Raw genomic sequence first — 27943 nt, 5'->3', positions numbered from 1 at the left:
AAAATAATTCCGAGCGTCCCCGGAACCGCTCCGAGCTCGTTGGGAACAGCGACCACTTTCATCCAACACGCGAGTCCCACTCCCCCAGACACTCCCTCCGCGGGGAAGCGCCGCCGCCCGGCCCGAGCGCGGTCCCGCCCAGGCCCGGCGGGGCGGGCAGGGCGCGGGGCCGGGCCCGCTCCGCCTCCCGCCGCCGCAGGAAGCCGGAAGCGGCCGGGGCGCTGGGCAGGCCGGCGGGAGCGGCTGGGCCGGTGCGTGGGGTGCCGGGCCGGGCAGGGCGGGTTCGGGGCGGCCGCGGAGGGGCGAGCCGAGGTGGCTGCGCCGGCCGCGTGTCCTCGCCGCCGCTGGTGCCGAGGGGAGGCGGCTGCCGCCGGGCGCGGTGGTTTCGGTTTCCCGGGCGGCGGCGGGGCCTTCCCGGGAAGTGCCGGGTGGCGGCGGCGGCGACGCGCCCGCGGTAGCGGCGGGCCCGGCCGTGCAGGCTGGGGGGGACCAGGCGCGGCCGGGCCGTGCCTCTGCGGCGTGCCCGGGCCCGGCCCCTGCCCCGGTCTCGGTGAATTCTGTCCCGTGAATGCGCCTCCGGAAGCGGCTGCAGGAGTTGCTAAAGTTGTCTCGAAGATCTCGTCCTGCTGTGGGGATGAGCCCTGGTGCTGTCCCTCCCCGCCCCGCTGGTTTCCAGGAGCTGCAGTCCCAGACAGGCCGAGCCCTCTCCTTGCACTGCGGGCTGGACATGCCATGAGGGGTTTCCAGCAGCACTGGAGCCGGGCTTGCCATTTGTTTTGTGTGCCTTTGGAGGAATGTTAGGGTTCGAGTAGCACCTTGCGTAGCCAAGGGCAGGGTATTTCCATGATTGAGATGCCAGCTATTGGACTGGAAACTCCCGTAAGGAAGTCATAGCTGAAGAAAGCAGAGACAGGAAGCAGGAGCTTTAGGGGGAAAAGCTAGGGCTTGAGAGAGGGCATACAGGGAAGTGTAAAATGTTAAGAATTACCAGACAGTAAATAACATCTATTTAGAGCCTCAGCAGCTTGCCTGTTGGCTTTGGTGGCATATGGGATCTCTCCTGTAAACGGAAAGAGCCATCACTTTAACTTCATCATCTGTCCTGCCTGCCTGGTGAAGTTGTATATTGCAGCTGTCAGTAGGGGAGCCATACCTGCTTTGTGTGCTTATCCCACGTGCCTGAGGTAGCAGAAAATTCCTTCCTATTAATTAGAAGCAGTCAGTACTCCTGCTTCAAAGCTTTGGGAGTTTTAAAAAAATTGCATTAGCAATACTGTCTTTTTTATTACAATCCCCTCTGCTGATAGATTAAAAGAGTAATAGTGTGACCAGAAGCAGAAAACTCTTCAATAAAAGACACCTAAAAAGCAGCCCTCAAACCTCTGAAATGCTAATGAGTCATGGGGGACAATAAATCAAACTGCTAGCTGGACAGATTTCTTTAGATGTATCTGAGGAGCTTTTGACTCATCTAATATCAGACTTAATGACCATAGGTGATATGTGAAGAAACAAAGTTCAGTATTAAGTCTAGTGACAGGATCAATCAGTTAAAGATTTTTGTTTGTGTGTTTTTGTTTTGGTTTGGTTTGGTTTTTTTTGGTGGGTTTTTTTTTTTGCTTTGTTTTAATAGGAAACCCTTAGTAGCTTGATTTAGGAATATAGTGGAAGAAATGAAAATGAAACTTGAGATGCTGAGTATTTTGCAGAGATCAGTTATGGCTTTGTCAAAGAACATGAAATATTAAAGAAGGCCTAACATGTTATTCAATCTAATTATTATAATTTGAAGATTAAAGCTGAACGAGACTTTATACCTTGAAAGTGAAGACCACCAGAAAGAGTATGCTCTTTCAACCAAAGAATGGGTAATAGTGCAATACTGACTTAGTTTCATCACTTAATATGGGATCAATATTGCTATATTTGTATCTATATTTAGTTTTAAGAGTGAAAAAACCCCCAGACATTGAGATTAATGACTTTCTGGTCTGGGTTTTTCTTAATATCCACTGAATGATACTGAAGATCATCTGTTGCAGTCATGTCTTGTCATTTTTTTCATCAATTGACCTTTGTGCATATTTAATTACAAAGTAAGAAGGTAAAGAAAAAGCTGATTTGTACACAAGCTGCCTCATCTTTATTATCTTGGGAAGTGTAATAATTCAGTCTCTTAATGGGCTGCTAATTTTTGTTTTTATTTGAATAGACTTCGATGAAGAATTTCTGTGCAGTTTCTGTCTAATTAGAAAGTATTCCTTATGTTTCTGTGTCTTGGTATGAGTCCAATGAATGTTGTTTAGAAGTAAATCACAAAATACATGCTTAACTGATAATATGCCAGCTGGCCTGTTACAGGCAGGGGTTTAATTATGAGAGGACTGTTTTAACTTGAAGATTTTACAGATGGGTTACAGAACAGGCTGTGCATTATTTCTTTGCATCCTCTCTTATGTATCTTCTATGTATCTTCTTATGTATCTTCTAGATGCTCGTTGGCATCTAGAGTAATTGCCTGATGGGAGAAGTCATTCTGCAATTGCAAATTGTCATGTCAGAGTTAACCAAGAATTGTAAGGGTCAGGGATGTGGTATTAGGGATTTTTTTTTTTGGTTGTTGTCTAGATTTGACATAAAACCTTTTGTCCCTTCTAGAAGCATTAAGATCTTTATCTAGATTTTGCAAATGGCATTGCAAATTAACTCAACTGTAGAGTAATGCCAGGTCTTTGCATTGTGTCTTTGCATTCTGTAGGCTACATGTCATTGCTTGGATGTTTTGGGACAGCTTTGCAAGAAGCTGGGACATGAGCTGAGAGCTAAATGAAAGTGTGCAATCTGCAGTCACTACAGGTAGAGAAGTGCTCAGAGTGGTGAGAAGGTGTGTCTGCAGAGCAGCACAGTAGGATCAGGAGCAGCTGGCTGCTGGGGCAGGGTGGAAGAGTGGTGGCTGCTGTGCAGCTTTTAGTCACCTTCTGGTAACAAACAGGAAATTTTATCACATGTCTTCTTCAATAGTTACAGGAAAGGCTTCTTTCTTTGAGTATCAGTCAGCAGTTTCCTGTCAAGTACCACGTGCAACTAACATGCAGTGTCCCCTGCCAAGCTAAGCAAAGACCTCTACTGTAGCTTCCCTGGTCCAGTTGCATTTTGCTCTTGAGATTCTTTAGGTTTGGGAAGATCCATCTTTGATTTTAGAACTTTTTGCTGGGTTAAATGGCAAAATCAATGTGTTAATTCAACCAAAAAGTTAAGGGTATTCACCTGCAGCTCCTGCTATTTTGGCAAACAGGAAAATCTGGCAATTCTAATATTTTATTTTACGTTAATAATTTTAATTTAATCAAACATTTTTTCTTCTTTCTTTTGAATCTGTGAAGACCCAAGTATTTGACTATTCATATTTCAGGAAGGGTGTGGAAGCCAGGCTGTCTCTGTAGATGTGGCATAATATGAAATTTTAGAAATTAGAGAAATGTCCCTTAATTTCTTTTGATAGTATTTGCTGGTTCTAGCAAGTGGATGAAAATCGATTAGGACTTTTTTTGAGCTCATGTAAAAGTAGGTTTTTGTGTGTTGTTAGTCCAGTCCTTTATAGTTCTGCTGAAATGCAACTTCCAGAGCCGAAGTGATGTAAAATGTCTGTATACAAATCTGCCATCATCTCTAATGTTTGTTCTTTGGCATATGTACAGAATAATGGAATTCAATTGCAGGTCTTGCTTACATTCAGAAGAGCTTGTGCACATGTTTTTGACTCTTTTCTGTATATTTTCTTACTTGATCATTTCAACACCATCTACAACAGTAAAAAGATATTAAGATTTTCACCTTTCCAGTTGATTTTTCAAACAAAGTTTGGGGAATACAGGCCTTAAATGCAGAGCAGTGTTGTGTCAATGGCATTAGTTTTGTTTGGCTTATTTTTGTTTCCATGTTTCACCTCTTATTCCTCTACTTGGTTGCTCTTAATTCTCCATGTCTTTGGAGTGACAGTTGAGGTTTGGGCGTTTTTATTTCCTTCTAATTTAAATAAGTCCCTTTTATGTATTTTACTAAATTATAATTCAGTGTATGGAACCTTCTGTTTTTAAGGTGAAAAACAAAACTGTCTAATCAAAGAGCAAAGATGCAGAGCACTTCAAATTACCTCTGGCTGTTGTCGGACATTCTAGGACAGGGAGCGACTGCAAATGTTTTCCGCGGACGACAAAAGGTTTGTGAAGAATTTTCATATGCAAGTAGTTTCATGAAATCAACAAAAAAAGTTCAAGATTCAGGCCTAAAGCAAATGTGTCTGTGTAATTATTCATGCTTAGTTTTAAATTTTTAATATTTTTGCATTGAATTAGAGTTCTTTTGTTAGATTTCTAAGGATTTGTTCTTAATTTTGTATTATTTTTCCTTATAAAATATTGCGTGTTAGTAATTCTTCATTCCTTTTTCTTCAATTTTATGGAAAAAAGTAAGAATTCAAGAATTTGAATAGAAACAAATGACCTACCAATTGCTATTACATGATCCTATTATTTATATCTTTATTAAACTGTCTGCATTGGTTTCTATCTGTTCTTTTAAAACCCATTTTGGTGATTTTCATGATTTTTGTTCATGAAATATTCCATTGTAGTTGATGAAGCTGTTGTTAGTTGTTATCTGTAAGTCAATGCATTTTAAATGTCTTCTTGGTGACATGCCTTAAGTAATCAGTGCAAAATAGTATTTTTTATTTATATTTATATATATATATAAAATTACATTGTTTTATATATCTTGTAAATGATGCACTGATGTCTATGTTGCAACCTGAGTGAGGGGCTAAGATGACCTAACATGTGTGATCATTCTATTTCTGTGAATTTCACAGTATGTCTCACAAAGTGAAGTGTAGCTGTGAAAGTTCCCTTACAGTAATGGTGGTCTGTGTGAAATCAGTACAAAGTGATGTATAAGATACAGTGTTTCTGTGTTCCACTTTTAAGTGTGAAACAACATTAAGCAATAATTTAGCATTTAATGTGCTTGTCTGGGTAAGTGAATTTCAACACAGAATGATTCCCCTGTACACCATGGTCTCACCTGTCATCATCACTAGTCTGAGCCTGTGACTAGCAGCTCATTGTCAAGGAGAGAAAGCTTTTGCCTGGGCACTAGTAGTGCATGTGATTGTGCTGCAAAGCACACTTAGTCTAAGCACAGAAGTGCTGTCCTTAGAAATAATCAGTTGCACAAACTGCTAGTGCAAGCTTATTCCTAGAGTGGGCACAGGAAGCTGCTTTGCCCTGAGAGGGACAGGAGTTGCATTTCTATCTGGTGCTGTTGTCATCTGAGCATGTTGGGGCTTAGTCTGACTGGAGAACTCAGTCTGATTAAGCTCATGGTTGTGCTCCTGACACTTATTATGTGGGTTTGAGCTGCTTCAGGATTTTATGTGAGTGGCACATAGTGCTTGGAACTGCCTTTGAAAAAAACACAATACTGGTTTATTGGTATAAACAGTACAGTAAAGAAAGAGAGAGCAACATTCACCTACTGGAAATTGTCTTTTAATGTAAGCAAGCCAAGTCTGTGTGTGCCTTTCATTGATTAGTGCAAATAACTCTTGCTGAAAAAATACTTTTCAACTAAGTTTATGAGTAATTCTTAAATGTGTAGCCTTTCTTATACTAACTGTTCTTTTTTTAAAAAACACTTAGGCTTTGTGACCTATTAAGTTTTCCATTCTGCTAGTCTGTTTGCTTCTGGCCTATATTAAACTAATGCAATTTAATTTTTTTAGCAGAATTTTTATTTCCATCTTAGCACAAAGTAGTATTTTGAAATATTTCTAATCTGGTTATACTCACATGTACAATAGAACATTTCAAAATGCTTGGATAATGTCTATGTGTACATTTACAATCTTTTGCATCTGTTTGATGAGTAGTTTGGTTTTTTCAACAGAAAACTGGGGATTTATATGCTGTCAAAGTATTTAACAATTTAAGTTTCCTTCGTCCTGTGGATGTTCAGATGCGAGAGTTTGAAGTATTGAAGAAACTAAATCATAAGAACATTGTGAAATTGTTTGCCATTGAGGAAGAGGTAATTAATTGTTGTGATCTGGGATGCGTGGAAGTAACTGCAGTAAATGTTTTTTGTTTTATCCATAACTATAGAGTGGATAGGTACTTTTTTAAAGAATGGTAATATATATGATGACACAAATACACCCACCCAACCACCACTATATTTTGGTTTTCTTTCTTCTTTGTTGTTGTTGCTGTTGAAAGAATATGTTTGCTTTCAGTAGGTGAAACACCTTCAGTGTGTAGGCTCAGGTTATGATTCATCTTGAGAAGCCACTGTCCTAAGTTTTATCTTGAGTTAGGATTTTTAAGGTATCTACATGTTTTAATAGTTGAATAATAGAACTGTTTACTTAAAGGTGTTTCAGAAATCCTGACAATTTTGTGCTTTTCCTTTGCAACCAACTCAAATGATGACATAGAATACTATTACACAGTAGTATAACAATATATATTGGAGCAGCTGAGCTGAAACTGAGACTGGTCAGTTGAAATGACTGATGTGATGAGATGAGTAAAGAAGGACAGTTGGTATTCTCAGCTGTGTAGTTTCTCTTTTGTCCACCTGTCAGTACTGCTGTTAACCTGCTATTGCCTAGAGGATTTCTTAGTTATTTTCCCCTCTTCAAGCTGGAATACACGAAATAATAGAAAAATCCACCCGCACTTCTTTTGAAGATCACCAGAATGGAAGTTATCATATAGCTATAGATTTTACTTTCCTTTTTTGGAATTAAGATCTTGTGGGTGTAGGTAATTTCTGACATTGGTGTCAAAATAGTCAGATTCTTAAAACTCTTTTTTGATTATTTTTTTCAGACGACTACTAGACACAAAGTACTAGTTATGGAATTTTGTCCGTGTGGGAGTCTGTACACAGTTTTAGAGGAGCCATCTAATGCCTTTGGTTTGCCAGAGTCTGAATTCTTAATTGTTTTGAGAGATGTAGGTATGTAAACTTTCCTCTTTGGTCTAATTTGTTGACCAAAACAAGCTCATACTTGTTTTGTTTATCTCGAAACAGCAAGAGACAAATCTAAATGATTGTCAGCTAATTGAACATATTAATATGGTCATATGGAATCACATATTTATGTCTATGTTGGTATAGGTAGCTGCATTAAGAAGCCATTTCTGTGTAAAGTATTGATGTAACTTTTTTTTCTTTATTTCAAGATGATTTTTCACATATTAAAGAGTCTTCTAGTGATAGTTTCAGAAGAGTTAATTAGAAAAATAATGTGGTTTACCTATGTTTACTTGCTATAAAATTTTCTTCCTAATTTACCTGCTGTTATAATTACTTTATGGGAAAGATACTACTGAGAGCAAGAAATGCTGTAATTTAGCTGTTTGGAAAGAGAAAAAAAGCAATCTGTGGTCATGGTCTTCCTGTTAATTGAGTGTCCCTTCTCATTCCAGTTCTCAATGAGACCATAAACATGTCTTCCTAGCATCATTTACAATTCAGTGTTTGCACAGTCTGTGTCACAATGTGTACATGAATTCTGTATTTGTTTTCTCAATTGAAGTGGCTGGGATGAATCACCTCCGTGAGAATGGAATCGTGCACCGTGACATCAAGCCAGGCAACATCATGCGTGTTATAGGCGAAGATGGGCAGTCTGTTTACAAACTTACAGATTTTGGTGCAGCAAGAGAACTTGAAGATGATGAACAATTTGTTTCTCTCTATGGCACAGAAGAGTATTTAGTAAGCCCATGTGATTTGATTTTCTGTTGAAAAAATGTTTGAAGCCTGGGGCTCTTCATGGTTAGTTCAATAGGTGAAGATTCAGGTTGTTGGGAATTGGTATTTAAACCTTTGTATTACAATCATTTTTATAACTTTCCACTGAGCTTTTTCACCTTGGGTCATACCATCTTCTGCTGATGCAAATGCATCAGCCTTGAAATAATTTCCTTGTGTGAAAGGGGGAGCAATGATATTTTAGTTGTGAATATATTTGTCTTTATCTCTGTAGATGTGTTTTAGTCTGTGTTTGAGCTACTTGGACGACGTTAGGTGTACTTAAGATTCACATGAAACCTTGGCTAACCAAAAAGAGGCAGTAGAGAAGTATCAAGACAAGCACCTTAGTATAATTTTCTTCCTGCCATGTTTTCCCACATGTGCATAATAACTGATATTCTCCTCTGCTCTGGATCTTTTTTCCATTTGGTTTCTGTTGTTCCAAAATTATCTGGAGGAATACTGCATTTCTTCTCTTTTTTAGTGGTCTTTATACTAGTATCGCTCTTCTGCTGAATTTTTTGCAAAGTATTTTTGCAAACTTTAAATAAAAGCAATGGTCATACCTAGGAATAGTGATGTTTGTCAGAATAGCTTAAGCAACTTCTATGATACAAGCAAGCTTTTCTTTTTTAAAGAACTGAAAGTTTTGACTGACAAGTTACCTTGCTGTGAAAAGATAGATGGATTTTTTTCTTTATAAAGCTTCATAAAGCAATTCTAATATTTTTGTTTTCCTTTTAGCATCCTGATATGTATGAGCGAGCAGTTTTGAGAAAAGAACATCAGAAAAAGTATGGAGCAACAGTTGATCTGTGGAGTATAGGGGTGACATTTTACCATGCTGCAACAGGGAGTTTGCCTTTCCGACCATTTGAAGGACCTCGTAGAAACAAGGAAGTGATGTAGGTAATTTAGAAGGAGAATTTTATCTGTTGGTAAATTAAATTAGCCCTTGAAATGTTTTTTACCATGGAATCCTGCACACATATAGTAAACTTTTAAACAGTGGAAATGTTTAAGGAAAATACTCTTCTGTTGTGGCATAGTCCCAGTAGACAGCTGAACATCACACAGCTCTTCACTCACTCCTCTTTAGTGGGATGGGGAAGAGAATTCTAAGGGTGGAAGTGCAAAAATCATAGGTTGAGTTAAAGACAAGTAAGTAAAAAAATCCTCACAACAAGCAGCAGCCCTTGCCTCTTAAAGGGAAACAAAACCAAGAAAAACAAGTAATGCAGAAACATCCTCAGCTGCTCATGAGCTGCCAACTGATGCACAGTCAGTCCCAGAGCAAATGCCACCCTGGCAAATTCTTCCCCACCTCCTCCTCAGCTTGCTGTTGCTGAGCAATATGGTATTGTATGGAACATCCCTTGGGTCAGTTGTCCTCCTTTATCCCTTCCAACTTCTTGCCTGTCCCCAGGGGTACTTGCTGGTGGGGCAGTAGAAGAGTAGAGGAGGCCATGATGATAAGTACTGCACAGCCACAGCTAAACATGCCTGTGTTGTTAACACTGCTTTGGACACAAATCCCAAACGTTGGCTACTGTAAAGGAATTCAACTCTATCCCAGCCAGATAAGCACAAACATTCTGCTTCAAGAAGAATTTTACTGTGTGGCACCTTAAGATCCGAATTAAGCATATGAATTAAGAAAGGCTTGAATTGAGCTCCCCCAAAATATTGATGTTTTTCCACACATCTGTCTTTCAGCATGGCACTATGCTAGTCTGTTGCAGTACTGTTTATATAACTTGGATACTCAGGCAAAATTAAGATATTCTGAAATGGGATTTCAGTGCTGCAAATTTCTATTGTCCTTTAAATGGTGTTCCTATCCAGCAGTCTTTAAATGGGTGCACTACCAGTGAGACTGGCATTTGAGTAGTATAGTTGTGGACTTCAGCTGAAGGTAACAGGAATGGCTCCTGAATGGAAAACAGAAGATATGTCTATGATGTGACAATTGTGTTTCATCTTTTTTGTTTTTGTGTGTGCTGTTTTAAGAATAAAGCAAGGTGGTGCTTGGGACCTCTAACACATTAATAACATCTCTGTTCTGGTACTCTGTGTAAAACTGACTCCAGTTTTCTTAGCTGAAGAAATTGTCCATCTTGTGGGTTTTTTTCCCCATAAGAATTCTTATTGTAGCTGCTTGAAATATGTTTTGTATGCATCTTGTCCATCAGAAAGAGAAAGCACAAGTGAAATACTCTATTGCAGAAAGTCTGTTGATCCTCATTCATTTCATAAAAAATTTGAGAGATACATGCCTGTGCAATACAAAGTTAAACAATGCCAAATTGTGTCCAGATTTCTGGATGTTCCTTCTTCATGCCCAAGTCACTTTGTTGTGGCTAAATGTTGTCTGTTGCTGTGGAACATGCTAGAAGTTAGCATGTTAATATCTAAATTGAACTAATTGACTTTGATTACTTAACTCTTGTGAAAACCTTTGGTTTCCTTCAGTATGCTGGAAATATCTCCTGAACTTTTCCCTGAGGCTGAGGTAGACAAAGTTGCTTCTCCAGCATAGCTTTTTGTTCTTTATTTTTTTAGCACTGCTCTGTCAGCTTCCTGAAGTGAAGCTTCCTAATTATTGCACCATCTACAAATTTAGGCCAACCTGTCATTTCAGTTGGCATTTTTGCTGCCCCTTTGTAGATTAGTTACTAGACTTATGTATGTATAAGAGGTAGTAGTTGAAGTTTCCATTATTTTTGTAATGTATTGCAGGTATAAAATAATCACTGAAAAACCTTCTGGTGCTGTTTCTGGAATACAGAAGGCAGAAAATGGACCTATTGAGTGGAGTTGTGAGATGCCTATTTCTTGCAGCCTTTCAAAGTAAGTTTGAACTTACAGATGTTTACGAAATGTTTCAGTGCCACTTGGTTGGGCTTTTCCAGTTATTTTCTGAGATTGTATCTCTGGAGCAGAGATCTGATGCAGTTTATTTTTTGAACTCTTCAGTACATCAGTACAGTCTGATATTTGGTTATTAAGTGGTTTTTTTTCTTCTCATCTGTTCAAATAGTTTTATGACTGCTAACTTACGAATGAGCACATCTGATGTAGTTTGAGAAGAAATACTATTACTGCATTTTTTCCACCCTCAGGAATGAAGAATCAGTAACTTTGATGGCCCTCATTTCTTACAAGAATGTGACTTCAGATGTGACAAAAATTAGGCAGTAGGAAGGAAATGATAAGCAAAGACAATTGAGAGGCTTACTTTTTCCTCGGAAAAAGGTTACATCAACACATTTTAACACATACTCATATCTTTTGAATTTTATCATCATATTTTTCCTTTGTATGTCCATAGTATTCAGTAGGAAGAGCCATGGAAGATCTAATTCTGGTATGACTTTGAAAATGCCTCCCATAACCCCTTTACCCATTTTTCTTCCTGAGACTTCTTCCATACTTTAAAGTTACTAATCTTTCACAGTAAAGGAGGAAATAAATTGTTCTAAGAAGAGACTGTAGAAGCAAACTTTTCTGAAAGCCAAATATTGTACATCCTTAAGGGGTGTAGAGTCAGTCTGGTTTATGTGAATTTATTAGTTTAGAATGTGCAGAAGTTGCAATTTGTATGTGTTTTTCATGATACTGCTCATTTATTCTTCTGCTTATTCTGTACAGTTGAACTGCTTGAAATGATAAAGGAAGCAGATTTTTTCTCATTAAACATCTGTCCACAGTAATACTTTTAAGTAGCATTCAAACAGTATTTGGTGTTATAAATTTAGAAACAAATAGGAAGGCAATAGGTAGCATGGGGTTTTTTGCAGCATTCAAACTGCATGTGCAGAGTACTTATTTAGCTCCATCTCAATCAGGATGAATTTTTAGTGTTGACAATTTAAATAATGAGTCTTTGCTAACCCAGCTGATTTTGACTGAAAGCAACATAGTATGCTCACACAAGCATCACCACCAGCAAATTCTAAATGGCAGTATCTTCCTTCAAAATGTTACACTGTGGTGTGTGGGGTGAGCTGGTTAAAATCATATTGGGGTGGTAGAAAGTGGCCTCAGCTCTACAATGTAGACTTAGGAAATTTTATGTAATTTTTGCAGCATGAGTGAAATTTCTCAAATGCAAAAAAAACCCCAACTTTATAGTTAAGCCCAAAATTGAAAAATTTAAAGTACATGCATTAATGAAAAACGATGGATGTTGCCATTGAGCAAATTGTTGCTCAGTGTAGGAAAAAAGGTACTAATATGGTCTTTAGGGTATAATAGATGTGTATACATGAGACTAGCCAAATGAATTACTGTAATTGATTGCAAGGTAAAACATTCCAAGTAGAACCAAGTTGTCTCGTCTCTTCCTGGTGTCCTCTAGGGGTCTGCAAGTACTGCTCACACCTGTCCTTGCGAATATTCTTGAAGCAGACCAGGAAAAGTGCTGGGGATTTGACCAGTTTTTTGCAGAGACGAGTGACGTACTGCACCGAATAATAATCCACATCTTTTCATTACAGCAGATGACCTTGCACAAAGTTTATATTCACAGCTATAATACGTAAGTGTTTTCTCTCTCACTGTTTTCATTACTTTGCTCATGTGCAGTCTAACAGCACTGTGACCTCCCATCACCAGTTACAAATGCAGTAGCCTGTGACCTCATATCACCAGTGTTACAAATTCAGCAGCCTTTCCTTGGCAGTTTATCTGAGGAAGTGAAAGGGCACAATTTTTCTGCATAGTCGTAGGGCATATGGAAGCATGTTGACCAAAAATAAAAATAAAGTCACTGAAGGTAAAATCAACTAATCTTAAACTTTTTAGTGACAGAACACAGACTTAATCCTTGATGTGTTAACAATATGTCTGTTTTCACAACATAGGCCAACTCACTGCACATTTGTATACGTTCCTTATTTACAAAGTAGTTTTCTAGAAACTGTATTTATCTCTTGCTCATCTTGTCCTCAGGTATACAAAATACACACATTGTCTCTGATGTAAAACTCTCACAGGGGTTCTGAAGTGGTAACTGGTACAGATTTATATGAGGTTCACTTTATGACCATGAAGTGCTGATGTTAAAAAGTATAAGATGTACAAGCATAAATGCCTTTTCTCTGCTGTATTACAGATAATACAGAGCATGTGTTAATTTCTAATACATAGTACATACCATTGTTTCATCAAATGTGTAAATACAGTTCTATCCACTTCAATTTTTCTCTTCTATTTCATTACTTTTATCCTTAGAGAACCCAAATACTGTTTTTGCAGAGAAATCTTGCTTCTATTTTTTATTATTTATATGTATGATTATTTATAAACTAGCTGTAGTATTAAGAAGTAATAGTGTACTAGTGCCACACCAAATGCAAACTGGTCCTTCCTGTTAGTGTACTGAAGGTTTTTCTTCTTTGTGGGAGGTTTTGCTAGTTTGGTTTGGTTTGGTTTGGTTTTTTGGTTACCATTGTGGGTAGGTTTTTGTGGTGGGGTTTTTTTAGTGGGAAGAGGTATGGTATAAGTTCTTATCCTTATATCTTTTGATTGATGTAAATAAAATCCCAAAGTGTCTTTGCTCTTCCTTATCACTGCTCTTTTAGGAAATAATTTGGATGTTAGCTTACAGGCCGAATTTACTTTTTTGACATGTTAAACACCAGATTTTTCTTTTGGAGAGACCAATCATCTCCTCTGATGAAAAGGGTATGCCTTAGAAAACTTAAGTATGCTTCCTTCCCCTCATCTGGTGTTGCCTGTTTTTATTGACCTTCAGACCAGGGCAATTTTGTTTAGACAGATGTGCTTTGGTGGATAATCAGAAGTAGAAAGGAAGTTTGATATTTTGCAGGAAATAGCATTTATTTTGGTAACACAGTAACCTGGATTCTTAGGATCACACTACTTTTTAAACTTAAAAGTGCTTTGTGTGTAAACCCAGTTCTTAATCAGAAACAAAAACAATTTTTATTTAAATAATACAAATTCTGAATTGATGAACTATTGTAGTGAGTCTAACTGCTACCCATTGTATTGTTTCCATTATAGAGCTGCTATATTTCATGAGTTGGTCTACCAACAGACAAAAATACCATCTCAGAATCAAGAACTGATATATGAAGGTCGGCGCTTAATACTAGAGCCTGGCAAATTGGCACAGCACTTCCCCAGAACAACTGCAGAGAATCCTATCTTTGTAGTAAGCAGGGAGGCTGTGAGCATTGTTGGATTAATCTATGAAGAAGGTATATGAAAGTAATTTCCCTTTTCTCACAGCTATCTTTTGTAAATAGCTTGGATTACTTAATGTAATTGTTTTATGTCTGTTATGTCTTGGAAATAGTGTTGGAAATTTTCTTTTGTTGATATCTGAAGTTCTAAGTATGCAGTCCAGTGTTTTTCAAAACTGCTAAATATCTGGAATATTTTTACAGAAGCAGAAGGTGCTTGGAATGTTCCAAGTCCTTTAAACATGAACATTTGTGTGCTAAGATGTAGTGGTGCTTGTGGGGTTAGGAATCTTTTTGATCGTGACACTGTAGACAAGTAGAAAGAAACATTTATAGAAAGTAACCCAAAGCTGGTTCTTTTGTCTCATTATTCACTAAGTGGAAAGTCAAGTTTTACTTTATTTTTTTTTTATTTGTCATGATTGTGGTTAGCCCTTCAGTTAATAGAAGGAGGCCTTTACAATGTACATTTGCTCAGAAGATCAGGTGATATCATACTGGGGGGGGGGGGAAGAAATTAAGGTTTTGCATTTCCATTTATCATTGAGAGGCTTTTAGAGGGGTCTATGCCAGAGCCCTTTTTTAATAAATGAGCTGGAGGACATTGCTGCAGTTGAGAGGTCAGTGTTGCTTTTGTCAGTATGTCCTAAATACTGACTGCTCTGGCCAGCTGGCGCTCGCACAGAGGTGCTGAAGAGTGTGGGTAGGTGAGCTGTTTGTGGAAGGATCAACAGGGCCTTTATGTTGTGTCACAGAGCTTTCTGAAGGGGCCAGTGAGTATGGGAACAAAGGAGATTCAGGGATAGGGGCTGCTGAGGTTTAGAAAAGCTGTTTGGTGAAGTGCTACCCTTAAGAGCCTCAATGAAAATAAGCAGCCATGTGATAAATAAGGGAATGGTCTAGTATGTGGGCAAACATGGGGCTGAAGAACAGAGAGAAACAGTTGGCTCTCTCAAAGGAGAGAGATTGCAAGTGGAGACGTGCATGAGTTCTGTGCTGTGCAGCATGTTCAGAAGTGAGTCTGGAAAAGAAAGGACAATTGGCTGAAGATACCAAGTTATTTGAAACAGTTAAGACAAAGGCTGGTTTTAAAGGGGTGCATGAGAACCACATGGTATTAAAATGCATAAAAGCAGTGTACAGGCTGGGGAGGGGAGACAGTCTGAACTTTTGAAGTCTATTCTTGAAAATAATAAAATGCAGGTACTTGTTTTATGTTTCAGTTTTACTTCCTAAAGTACATCAACGTTATGATTTGGATGGGGATGCCAGTATGGCTAAAGTGAGTAATTACCATTTTAGATTATATACCTGTCTTTCATAATGATACTGAAATGAAAGCTGCCTAATTTTCAAATTAATAATGTTAATAAAACTATTTTAGTATGCTAATGAGGATTCTGATTGATAGTAATATATTTATTAACAAATAATCTAAAAGTATATTAAAGCCATACTTTGTATACAAAACGTGGTTTGGTTGGTTTTTTTTAAACCAAACCTGAAGTCCAATCTTCTAAATTCAAAGTGCTCTGTTACTGTATAGTTCAGTGCTGTTGAGGTAAAGGGCCTGACACTGTGTAGTCCTGAAGTTAGAAGCTTCATAACTTCTAATGGTGTAAAATTTAACATTAGAGAAACAACTCTTACTCGATAGAGAGGAGTCTCTAGGACTCTTCAGAATGGTGGAATTTCTGTTGCCTCTTAAAAACTTTCAGAATCTATGGGAGACAAGTAAAGGATGTTTCATTATTTTGGTTGTTTTTCTAAAACTACTGAATATATGTGCAGCCATGTTTGACTTTGTCACAACCACTTACATGTGTGAAATACTGACTGCTGAGGAGCCTTTTATTTCAGATGTGGTAGTCCTGAAAATGTATGCCCCTTTAAATACCAGTAATCTTGAAAATTAATAAGAAAAGCATCATTTGATACTAATTATTTAAAGTATTATAAATTATAATACCTGAAACTTTGTTCTCAATTCTAAATAATACAGCAATCTTGTAAGTGGAATTGGGTGAACGAAGAGAGTCTCTAGCCGTAGAATTATAAAAGGATCAGGTTTTATAAGTTCCTTTTAATGTATGTGCTTGATTCCTAAAATATGGAAGAAAGGTACTTGTGGCTGGCAGAAATAGTAAGTTGTGTCATTTTTGTTTGTGAGATTTGTTTCCATCCTTAACAGGTGCTCCAGCATAACTGGAAGACCCATGTTTAGCTCTGCCTTCATAATGGGTGTGTGGTTGTTGCCTGAATAGAGTTTAGGCTAAGTTACACATTTTAAACTACCCATCCTCCTGTTGCTTTCTTTTCTTAATCTGTGTTGCTTTGTTGTGATGTATTGTCTTGAAGCAATTGTTGAAAGAGAATGGCAGATCAGTACTTATGGTGTTTTTTTCCCTCCAGGCAGTGACAGGTATTGTATGTTATGCCTGTAGAATTGCCAGTTCTTTGCTACTTTACCAGGAGCTGATGCGAAAAGGAATTCGATGGCTAATGTAAGCAGCTAATTCCATTTCCTTGTGCTTTTTTTTTCCTAAATTGAGATATGCCTTGATTACCAATACATAATTCTGTAATCTCTTGATATCTTGGGAGATTTTGTTTATCCTTGAGTAAGGATAGGCTGAATTTCTCCCTTTTTCCTGTAATTATTTAAAAAAAAACTTTTTTTTTTTTTTTTTTTTTTTTTTTTTTTTAATAAGAAAAGTTGAGGCATTTGCAGATGTACTTCTTCTGTATATAATTTAAGTGTAACCTATGGTAACATGCAGATGCAATTGGACAGGTTGCCCAGGGTATTTTTATATGAGGATTGTGTTAATGCATCTCTAACTGAAAACAATTCCTCCTGGCAATTATTGCTGCAGGTATATTACTATCTTCTGATTGCTGGTAGGATGGCAATTGAATACTTGTGTTATATACTAATGCTTCACTCTTTTAGTGAAATAATCAAGGATGATTACAATGAAGTGGTTCATAAAAAGGCAGAGATTGTCATCAGGCTGGATTTCTGCAGCAGAAATATTGAGAAAGCTGAAAAAATGTGAGTAGGAGCACTACACCATACACATTGATCCTTCATTATCATTTTTAGTGACAACAATATTTGCAATGGTTTTGCATATAAAAATTAAATTTGAATCAGCATGGATTTTCTGATGGCACTGGCTTAAGCAGATTTAGTCATATGTGTTACTCAAATTAGAGTGTTAATTTTGCTGTTTAAGAACAAGTAATTGCTAATAAGTGGTAACTGTGTGTTCCTTTTCTCCTTTCTTTGACTCAGCTCTCATGCTATTATTGGCTCTAGAAGCTATAGTAAAGCTTGGACAAAGAATCAAGTGGCTTTGCTTTCATTAGTGCTTTTGCCACTGCATTTGGTTATATATGACTTCAAATACTGCCCCTAACACAGTTTTAAGACTGTAGCATTTTCTGTTTGGAAGGAATTTTAATGTTGAAATATAACACAGAGCAGCTGCAAAAAAGCCCACAAACAACCAAGCCCAGCCCACCTCACTACCTTCCCAGAAAGGTGTTATTCTTTCTGGCAGTGTGATAGGAACTTTAAATAGCACCTCTTCTTAGAATTCTCCTATAGGTGGTAATTTTCCTGTTCAGGCTACTGACAGTCTTCCCCAAATGCTGTCTTAGTCATGGAATTCTCTGAACTTCTCTCCAGGTTGCTCTGAAAGGGCTGATAGCCACAAGATGATTAACGTGCACATGTAGAACCAGTGAGTTTGCAGAGTAGAATTAGACCTAAATCTGTTTGAGCTGCTGTGCCTGTGCAAATTGAACACTTGTATGCAGCAGTTGTAGATTCCACAAGGGGTTTGACAGATTTGCTGTGTGTTTGCCAAACCTACCTTAAAATCTAGCTGTGTCTGTTTGTATTGGCTTCAAAAACACCACAAAACCACAACAGTGAAATAGTGAAGTTGGTAACTTGAAAGGTAACACTATACCTGTACAGGCTAGATACAAATTATCAGGGCAGGAACTCAAACTCCTCTTCGAGTTCATTTGCACTAGTTGGCAGGACTTGTTCAGTCTGTGTTTGGTTCAGATAGTTTCTTCCTGCATTCTGCCAGAAGAAAACCATTGAGAAGAAACCACTGTCAGTGCTAGTTTGTGACTCTGGTAGGCTCAAGAGTATTTCAGCAGCAGTTTTTAAAACCATTGCATTCATTTGCTAACTGGAGTATTTCTCATGTGAACAGAAATTTTCTATGTGTTTGCACATGGTCTTTTGGCCTCTTACAAAGGGGCAGGATTTTCAGTTTGTTTGAATTTGCTAACTCCATAAAAGTCTTCTAAAGGACATGTCCTTTTGTTTGTCCTTCCTTTAAAAGGCTGTGCTTCAAAGCATGACAATGCAAAGTCTTTATTTGAAAAGGTAATTAAAGCATTGAACTTGAGTGAACATGTACTTTTTGAAAGCAGTTGAGCTGTTTCTGATGATGTTTTTAAAACTAAAATGTACGTGAGACTCAACAGGAAAAATATTGTCCTGAATAATTTATCCAGCACTTGAGCTATGGTCATATGGAAAGTATCAGTATGAACAGATGGTCCTACTATCCCAGCCTTTAAACATTTAACCCAGTAAGTTTTCTCAGAAAAGCATATTGGTGCACTGAAGTATTAGTTTGTTAATGACTACTTTAAGTACCTTTAGTTTGATAAGATTTTAAAAATTACTTGATGAAAGGAAATAGTCTTCCACTGACTGTCAAGTACAAGTAGTAAGACTAGAATAAAGAATTCAGGAATGGAGGTTTCCAGCTTTATTTTGACAGTTTCAGTGTAGGAAAAAATGAAGGAATGTTTTTTTTTAATCTAAAATGTTTCCCTTGTTAATGGCCACTTAAATTTGTAACTTTTGTGGTTGTTGCTTGAGAGAGACTGTATTTCATATACAAGAAGAGGCAGTTACTGTTCACTGTTTGATTTTTTTAACTGCTTTTTTTTTTGCTGGTCAGATATGAGAATTTGATGCAGATCAACTTGGAAGCATCAGAAGTGGATGAAATTTCAGAGATACACACAAAACTCTTGCGTGTAAGTGTCTGACAAAGTTGCCCTGTCATTCTGAAAATGGTGTTTCTACAGAAAAAGCCAAATACATGATAACACAGGCTTCTGTGAATAACAACTCTGAATTTTCAATGTAGTTTCAAGATTGTCAGTTGTTAAAATGCCCATACTAATGTGAATATCTTTCTAAAAACAGAGCAGATCCTTTTATATTAGCTTAGTGTAGTGAAAATAAGTTCCTGAAAATACATTGTATTTTCTAAAATACTCAGTAATTATAACCCTGAAATAAATTTTACTTTGCTATTTTTTCTTTTCCATTTTTTCTTTTCCTTAAGGAATTATTGACTACTTTGTTGGCTTTATAAAATGTTATATTCACATATACACTTCAGAGTGATCTGCTTTGAAATGTGCATCATGTTTCCAGACATGCAAGGAAAAATTGAAAATAACTTAATACACTGGGACCAGATATGAAGTTGTCCTTTCTAAAAGCAAAAGATGATTAGTGCATTTTTATTTTGAAAATAGTATGAACTGCAGAGAAAGGAAGGTATGAATTATGTGGACAGTTATTATATGAATTCTTAATAAACCAAAAGAATAAAGGGAGAAGTAAATAAGGGATTTATGAAAAGTTGAAATTATAGTTGAAAGAAAATAAATTTTAACTAACAGAAAATATGATTCTTTCTTTAATAATACCTTGCTTTATCTGCTTCTAGAAAAGCCTAGGCAGATAATTGGACATACTTCAATAATGGTATCAGTGAAACAAATGGGTTTGTAGTATTAACGTGCCCAAGTAATAATCAACTAATTTTTCACTTTACCTAGTGATAAGATTGAACCTTCTTGCTCTTATGTAGCTCTCCAGCTCTCAGGGCACCATAGAAACTAGTCTGCAGGATATCAAAACCAAACTTTCTCCTGGTGGTTTACTTGCTGACACCTGGGCAAATCAGGAAGGCATGCATCCAAAAGACAGAAAGTGAGTAACTGTACTTACTATTCTAATATGTATTGAATTCTCCATTGAGTTGTAGTTCATAAAGCTCATTAACAGGTACTTGAGTTTATGTATAAAGCATCTGATTTTCTTCCTTTTCTCACTCTAGTCCAGAAAGGCTGCAGGCACTGCTGTCTTCCATCACAGACATCTACTATCAGTTCAAAAAAGACAAAGCAGAACGAAGTAAGTAATTTATTTGATTCACTTTTGGCATAAAATGTAATGCAAAGGACAGGTCAGTCTCAGTTTGACTAGGGTATTAGTGGTAGGTATGGAGAATTAGCCACAGTGCATATGTTTGTAGGTCCCTAGTGTGATACCATGCTAAAGCCCATATGAGTGAAACACCACTATTACTAGCAAAAATTTGAATTGTAAGACTGGAGAAGAGTAAAAAATATATGACCACTTAGACCTGTAAAAAAAAGGAAACTGTAGGAAATGGGTAAACTTAGTAGAGCTTTACATAAATGCAGCTAACAGAGTTAGATTGGTAATGTTTGTCATCTGTTCTGATCCTAGGGCTTCCTTATAATGAAGAACAAATACACAAGTTTGACAAGTAAGTTTTGAAGTTACCTTTGGGAACTATCATGATTTTTTTCAGGTCCTCCAGATGCTCTTACCAATAACCCATTCTATTAATTTTATTGTAAATTGTAACCTCTTCAGGATTGGTTTGTAAAAGATTTTTAAAATATCTTAAATACATAGGGGTAATAGAGTATGATAATGAGGTGCTTTCTGGCTGTAGAATTTTTTCAGTGATGGGCCTTCTAAATGTAAAATGCCTGTTTGTTATCTGGGCATAACTGTTTTATAGGAAGTTCACTTCTTCCCTGTTTTTTTTTCAGGGAGGAAAAAGCCATGAGTAAGATGAAAATGACTTTGTAGCTAAGGTGGAGATAATTTTCTACAGATGAGTAAAATATGGACTTGCTGAATTAAATTCTAAAATGATTTTATCTTACAGGAAACATAGCACACAAAATTAATTTTAATGCTGTTCTCCATGCTTGTTTAAATTGTCACTCATACAAGATGTCCACATGAAGCATCTGTGTTTTACTTGGGTCTCTAAACTCCCATAGTCTCCACTGATTCTATATTGTTGTATTTGTCTGAGGATTTATTCAATTATTCATATGGATGAGCAGATGGCTAATGCCATTTAAGTTGCCTTAAAGTATCAGAGATCTGCTCTGAGACTAGAAGGTAGGACACATGTCAAATGGGAAATCTACACCTTTCTGTACAGGTGGTCAGAAGCAGGGCAGGATATCTTTGCTGAAGAAGAGAAGGTTGCCTGGAGTCCTCCTGGCAGCCATCCAGTAGCTGAAGGGGGTGCCTATAAGGAGGCCAGAGAGTGAATCTTCATCAGGAACTGCAGTGGTAGGACAAGGAGTAATGGCTTCAGACTCAAAGAGGGGAAATTTAGGTTGGATACATCGAGGAAGTTCTTCTCTGTGAAGGTGATGAGACACTGGAACAGGTTGCCCAGAGAAGTTGCAGTTGCCCCAGCCCTGGCAGTGGTCTACAACAGGAGTTTGGAACCAGATGATTTTTATGATTTTCCAACCCAAACTGTTATAAGATTCTGTCTCAAATGATGCTAGATGCTTATATTTAAGTAAATAAGTTATTTTTCTTGGGGCTGGTCAATTGCATGGTTCCCTAGACTTTGCTAAATGCTGCATGAATTTGGACACCATTTACATAATTTTCTAAAAGGTCTTGCTCTTGTTACCATGAGTGTGGCTTCACTGACAATTACAGATAGAAAGCAGTCATGCAGAGGGCACAGCCTTGCCACTTGATTTTCCCATAGTGAAAGCTAAACTGGGTAACTGTCAAGCAGAGGAGAGGGTTTTCTACTACTAAAACCATGTCTTTGCATTAGTATATGGTAAGCTTCAAATAAGTGTGCTTTGTTTTCATGATTTGAATACTGGTGTATTTTCTACCACAAGTATCTCCCTGGGACTGTACTGGGTTGAGATCCTAAGTCCATCTTTTTTATGCTTGATTCACCCCACAGGGAAATGGCAGTGGCTTTTGTTAAGGACTGTGTGCTATTATCAGCAAAGGCTGGCCTTTGTGATATTTACCTCCAGGCAGATAAGGGAGCAGCACTTAATTTGAATTTTATTTTTCTGGTTGAATGATAGGTATGCATTCTTGATGACAGTCCAACTACACTGTAGCTACAGTTTATTAACCAATATTTATTATGCAAGACTTAATGAAATACCAGCAGTAGGTGTTGGTCTGTAGTGTTGCAGTATCCCTTACACTTACTGGTTCAATGCATAGCATGGCAAGGCAATTACACTGGGACTACTGTCTGCCACACTAGCAAGAACAGGGTTTTGTTTTCCTTTCTTTTCCTTTTTGGCTTGTTTCTTTTACCTCTTGTCATAAAATGAGACTGACACAAAATTCCTTTTTCTTGCACGTATGTTACTCAGTGCAAAAAGTTATTCATATTTGCTGGAAGTTCCAAGTAACTCCAGTAGGCAAATATTAAATAATTAGGAATTTTGTCCTTTCCATTTAGAATCCTTAAATATACCAGCTGACTCAAAGAAGACATTTGACCATTTTTTCACATACAAATATGAATGAATACAAACTAAGTGCTTCACATAATTTTTTACTCCCTGCTAGACAATATTTTTGAGATGTAAATTGTCCATTTCTGTAGAATGTTGAGTTCTTACATGTTACCACAGCATGAATAAAGGTGGCTGCACAGCCAAGTCCACAAACTTTTCTCCGTATTTCAGAAAGTTAGAGGGATGGGATTTTGAAAGCAATATAACACTGTTGTGGTTGTTTCTGTGTTGCAGGCAGAAGCTGTATTTGCATGCTACAAAAGCCATAGCTCTTTTCAAAGATGAATGTGTCAGCAAGTATGATGCATTTTTGGACAAAGCTGAGGACTGGACAAGGCAAGCTATTGATTTCTTTACTATTTGGCAATGTTCATTGCACCACTTTCATATAAGCAGCTCTCAAAAGAAAATTCTTTTTCTTTTAGGAAGATGCTTCACACAAGGAAGCAGTTACTGGCTCTCACCAACCAGTGTTTTGGTATTGAAGAAGAGGTGTCCAAATACCAGGATTATATAAATGAGGTAGAACAATTCAAAATTATGTGAAGCATTTGCATAGTTAAAAGACTTCTGTCTATTTTCACATCAATGCTGTTTGTTTATAGTGAGTCTTATATTAATGCAGTTGTATTAAAATACAGGCCTTTGTGGGTGCAGTATGTGGTCTACAGTAGCTTCATTGCTATGTCAGTGTGGACTACAGAATGTGTTATTTTTAAAGAATTGAATAATGTGATTTGTGAAGCGTGACTTGATTTTGGAATTTGGTAAGGTTTGTTTGGTTTGGGGTGTTTGTTTTGTTTTTTTATTTGGGTGGAGTTTTTTTGGCGGGGTTTGTGGATTTGGGTGTTTTGGGGTTTATGGATTTGGGAGTTTTTTGGTAATGTTAGCATTTCCCACTCCAAAAAATCAGTGCAAATGGATGTGGGTTCATTGAGAAATGCTCTGTGCAACTGTTACCATATTATTTTCAGAGGAGTATTGTAGTTCTCTTATGAAATATAAAAATGCTGCTTCCATAGTCAAGATTATGGGATATGTACTTAAGGATGTTAAACTAATGGACAGTGACTCTGCAGGTTGCAACTTATCAGCATTACCTCAACATTGAGAGAATAAGAGCATTTTCATGTAGTAAAATTACTGTTTTTTAGAAAGATAAATAACAGAAAGCTGTGGCTAATTGTAAAGTCATTTTAGGAATGGTGAACAGCATAACAAATAGATAATTCTTCCTTTCTAGAGTTTATTGTAGAAGTATTAGATAAGAACATGGAGCAAACCAGGGAATTATAGGTCACGTCAATACAAAACTTGCTGTGATGATCTCACCTTGGAGCATATCAGCCACCTTAGTACTGTAATGAATTTATGAGGTATCACAGTAATGGGAAATTAAAAAAAATATTTTAAGGTGGGCATCAAGATATATATGACCAACTTCTATTGTAACTTAAATTTTCTTTTTATCTGTTACAGTTGCAAGATGCCCTGCCACAGAAAATGTTTGCAGCTTCTAGTGGGATGAAACATACAATGAATACAGTCTATCCAAGCTCAAACACATTAGTAGAAATGACTCTTGGGTAAGAATTTTGTAATGTAATTGATGTAATATTGTATGCTTGCTATACAGAGAAATTGAAAAAAAAAAAATACTTAGTTACTGCTGTATTAAGACCAAGAATTTTACATTGCTGTAGTGGTGGCACAGATTTGGAAGTGAGTGGGGGACAGCACTAATATATCATCTGTCTCTGCAAATAAACAACTTACCAGTCCCCTTATTTTGTATATAATGGCAAGTTGCTGAAGTCTGTGGTGGTGAGTGATGAGAGCAACTGTCCCAATAAAAACTGTAATCTTTCTTTTGCTTCTGGTTACTACAGGATGAAGAAACTAAAGGAGGAAATGGAAGGTGTTGTTAAAGAGCTGGCTGAAAATAATCACATTTTGGAAAGGCAAGCAATTGTTTTCCCTTTTGGGGCTGAAACGAGGGGCAGGCTTAATTTGATGCATTTTATAGATCCAGAATTTAAACTAAGGGAACAATTCTATAATGTCTTTAACTGCAAATATATTTTGAACTGTTCAAATTAAGTATAAGAAAAAAATAGTTATTCAAAACCTTGGGATGTTGCTGTAAAATCATTCTGACACAGCCATTTTTGTGTGGTTTTGTTCCATGTTGCTTTGGTTTGTCTAATAAAAATTTCTGTTGCACAGACAGATCAATTCTGAATTTAAACACAGTACTGTTGCAGCAATGTAGTGGTGTCTTTTAATTCCTCCCTTTTAGATGTTATTTTTGACAACTGTGGAATTACGCCAATCTGAATTAATGATTTTGCAGTTTTCAGATTGCTTAAGTGAAGAAGCAAACATGTTTCTTACAATCCTGAGAGGGTATTGTCATTATCACATACAGACTGATTTTGAATTTTTTCCTATGAAGATGAGAAAATAAATAAAAATAAATATATCCTGAAAGTTCCAGGGTAAATTGCTGGTAGAGTGGAGTTTAGCTTCAAGCTGAATTTGTTTAGTTATTTGTTTCCCAGTCCCATACTTGCAGCAAAGCTTCCTCTCTTCCATCTTCTTTGCAGATACAAAAGTTAGGTACAAATGTCTCTGTTGGCATGTGGCAAGGGAAAGGAAAACCCCATAAATAAATTAAGTACTGATTCTGTAATCTAGTCAACCACTTAAAAATACACTGATTTTTTTTTTTTGTCTGTTTAGATTTGGTTCTTTGACTATGGATGGTGGCCTGCGGAACATGGACTGTATCTAGCTTCCAAAGGATCTGAACAGGACTTGTACATTTTTTTTCAAAGGGAAAAAAAATACTGTTGGGACAGTTAAAAGCAGATAATAAATCTGTATCCAGGATTTTTTTTTTCCTTCAACAACTGTAATATTAAAGAAAATGTAAATATGTATAATATGTAAATACAAAAGAAATATATATCTTTTCTTGATCACTTTTAGGATAGAATAACTTCTGGCAGGGAATTGCGCCCCTTGGAGGATCTCTGAGGAGTCCTAAAGGGAAAAGTATTGTTGATGAAATTGATATTTGTCTACTTTGAATATTGCCCTTTTTTTCAGAATGCAATTTAGTCTTCATTGCAAGAGGACTTGTAGTACTCCAAAACACCCTTGTGTAAAGGGTATTTTGGATTTCATTCAATGACCACTGTTATATAGGAGTCTAACTGAATGACTGATCATCACAGAACATGATGAATGTTTTAAATGAGATGTTTTTAAATGAGTGTCAGTAGGGACTAAGAGTGCAGATAGGACAGAATAGAAATGCATTTCTCTTACCTTTACATCCAAACTGTTAGTTCACTTCTACTTGAGAAAGCAAATTCGCAATATTTTTTTAAGTTCTCTGAATATTTGGTGCCATGTTGTCTGTAACCATTTGACTGCTTAGTATATGGAAGTTTTGCACTCCAGCTTGTCAGAATGAATGTAAAAATTCATTTTTTTGAAGTACAGCATTTTCAGATTTTCCCTGAAATCTTGTTGCTCACCACAACTGTGGGTACTTAAAACAGCTTCTTAATCTTATTTGCAGGTGTAATTTTTTTAAAAGGTTAAAAATTTGGCATGAGAAGAACTTGTGTGCAGTCAGTAGACTGGATACTATCACACCTCAGTAGTAACTGGATAGTGGAAAATAAGGTACCAGTCTAGATCTTGAAAATGGATCACTCCCACTGCTGCCTTACAACTAAGGTACCAAACTTTAATGGAAAATTTAGTAAGAGTGTATTTATTTTCCAGCACCAGTAGTTACTACTTTCAGTACCACATGATTGGGATGCAGAGTGAAACATTTTGCTCCAGAATACATAGGAGAAAGAGAACAGGAAAACAAAAATTCTGGAAACATCCCTTGGTTTGGATGCTACAGAGGTACATACTTGTTTCAGATGAGCCTGCAAATATTACAGAACTCATTCCTTCCTTGTGGAAACCTGGCCATGGATGTTCAGTGAATTCCAATAGCTCTTCTCATTGCTGCATTGCACCTGTAAGAGCTTGACCAGCTGTATTAAGAATTTTCCATAATTATTGGTGGAACATTTAGGTGTAAACTAAACAACATCAACCAGTGATGACATCTGGTAGTTTTGTGGTGCTGATTCCCTGCTTATCTGTCCAGGTCAGAACACAAAACATTTTCATTTCTTTTTTAGACAATATTTGGAGAGAAACTTAGGAAATTCATAAATGACTGTTTCATTTTAAAATAAATTTGCTTGCCTTGATGTCCAGGACCTGCATTCCAGTCTTCTTGGTAAGAATCAAAAAAGGGAATTCAAACATTTTTACACTCATGTGAGCAGCTTCTGTCTTTGTCACTCAGAAAATCTAGCTATGCAAAAGGAGTGCAGCAGTTTGTCACACATCTTTTCTGGTGTTCCTAGCAATTTTTAGTTACTGGAATTATGTCTAACTGGAATGTTTTAATGCCTGCTTGTACATTTGTTCATTCACATCCACTCATCTCACATCAGTAAAACACATGAATAAATGTTAAAAGAATTGTGTGCTCTAGATGTGCATAAACTGTATTTTTTTTCCAACATTGTAACATTTCATTGTTTCAAAGTTCTTCATCTTGAAAGAAATCAAACGCTATGTGGAATATATAATTTTCAACTTCCTTATACCGAAGCAGTCTGAAAAAGAAAGTTAATTGTAGTAAAAGTATAGTCTGTATGTTGAAATATGTGCAGAATTCTTTTACATGTTTGAAAATCTTTTGTTACTTTTTATGTTCATTTTAAACATTGCTGGCTTTAGTCTTGCTGAATACATCAGTAATGTTAATCTTGTTAAAATTTCTTTTTCTAAAGCAATTTTAAGGAAGCAGTAGCTAAGGAACTCCAAATAATCAGTTCATAATCTTCTGATTACATTATTATGGAGCAAATAATTTTTCAAGTCAAAGCATAGTGTATGGTACCATCTACTTTTTGCTCAAACTAAGTGTCCTGATGCTATGAATCTTGCTATTGATTTGCCAAAATAAGTAATAGAAAGTAATATATGGTTCTTCTTCCTGAAGCTGGTTTACTGGTTTGGGGGGTTTAGCTGAATATATTAATTATCTGTTACTTGAACAAACCTGTCTTCATATGAATTGTGTAAATGCATGAGTGAACACTTTAATGACATAAATACATCATCAACCACTTATTGTA

The 27943-nt window shown here is 37.0% G+C and overlaps 1 protein-coding gene across 1 annotated transcript; it reads left to right on the top strand.

The window, feature by feature from the left end:
* Nucleotides 1–135: 135 nt before the first annotated feature.
* TBK1 (TANK binding kinase 1) lies at nt 136–27943 on the top strand. Its single transcript, XM_079303568.1, has 21 exons — nt 136–251; nt 4099–4219; nt 5947–6087; nt 6891–7020; nt 7604–7785; nt 8569–8729; nt 10564–10674; nt 12185–12364; nt 13855–14051; nt 15260–15318; nt 16449–16540; nt 16990–17091; nt 19034–19112; nt 19961–20082; nt 20210–20286; nt 20626–20665; nt 22953–23054; nt 23144–23240; nt 24198–24304; nt 24608–24679; nt 25461–27943. Exons 2-21 carry the CDS (start codon nt 4133–4135, stop codon nt 25510–25512), a joined length of 2190 nt encoding a protein of 729 aa, XP_079159694.1. The 5' UTR covers nt 136–251; nt 4099–4132; the 3' UTR covers nt 25513–27943.

This window comes from Erithacus rubecula, assembly GCF_903797595.1.
Source record: "Erithacus rubecula genome assembly, chromosome: 4".
NCBI lineage: Eukaryota > Metazoa > Chordata > Aves > Passeriformes > Muscicapidae > Erithacus > Erithacus rubecula.
Note: the sequence above shows the minus strand (reverse complement) of the source record. Positions and strands in the feature narration are given on the sequence as shown.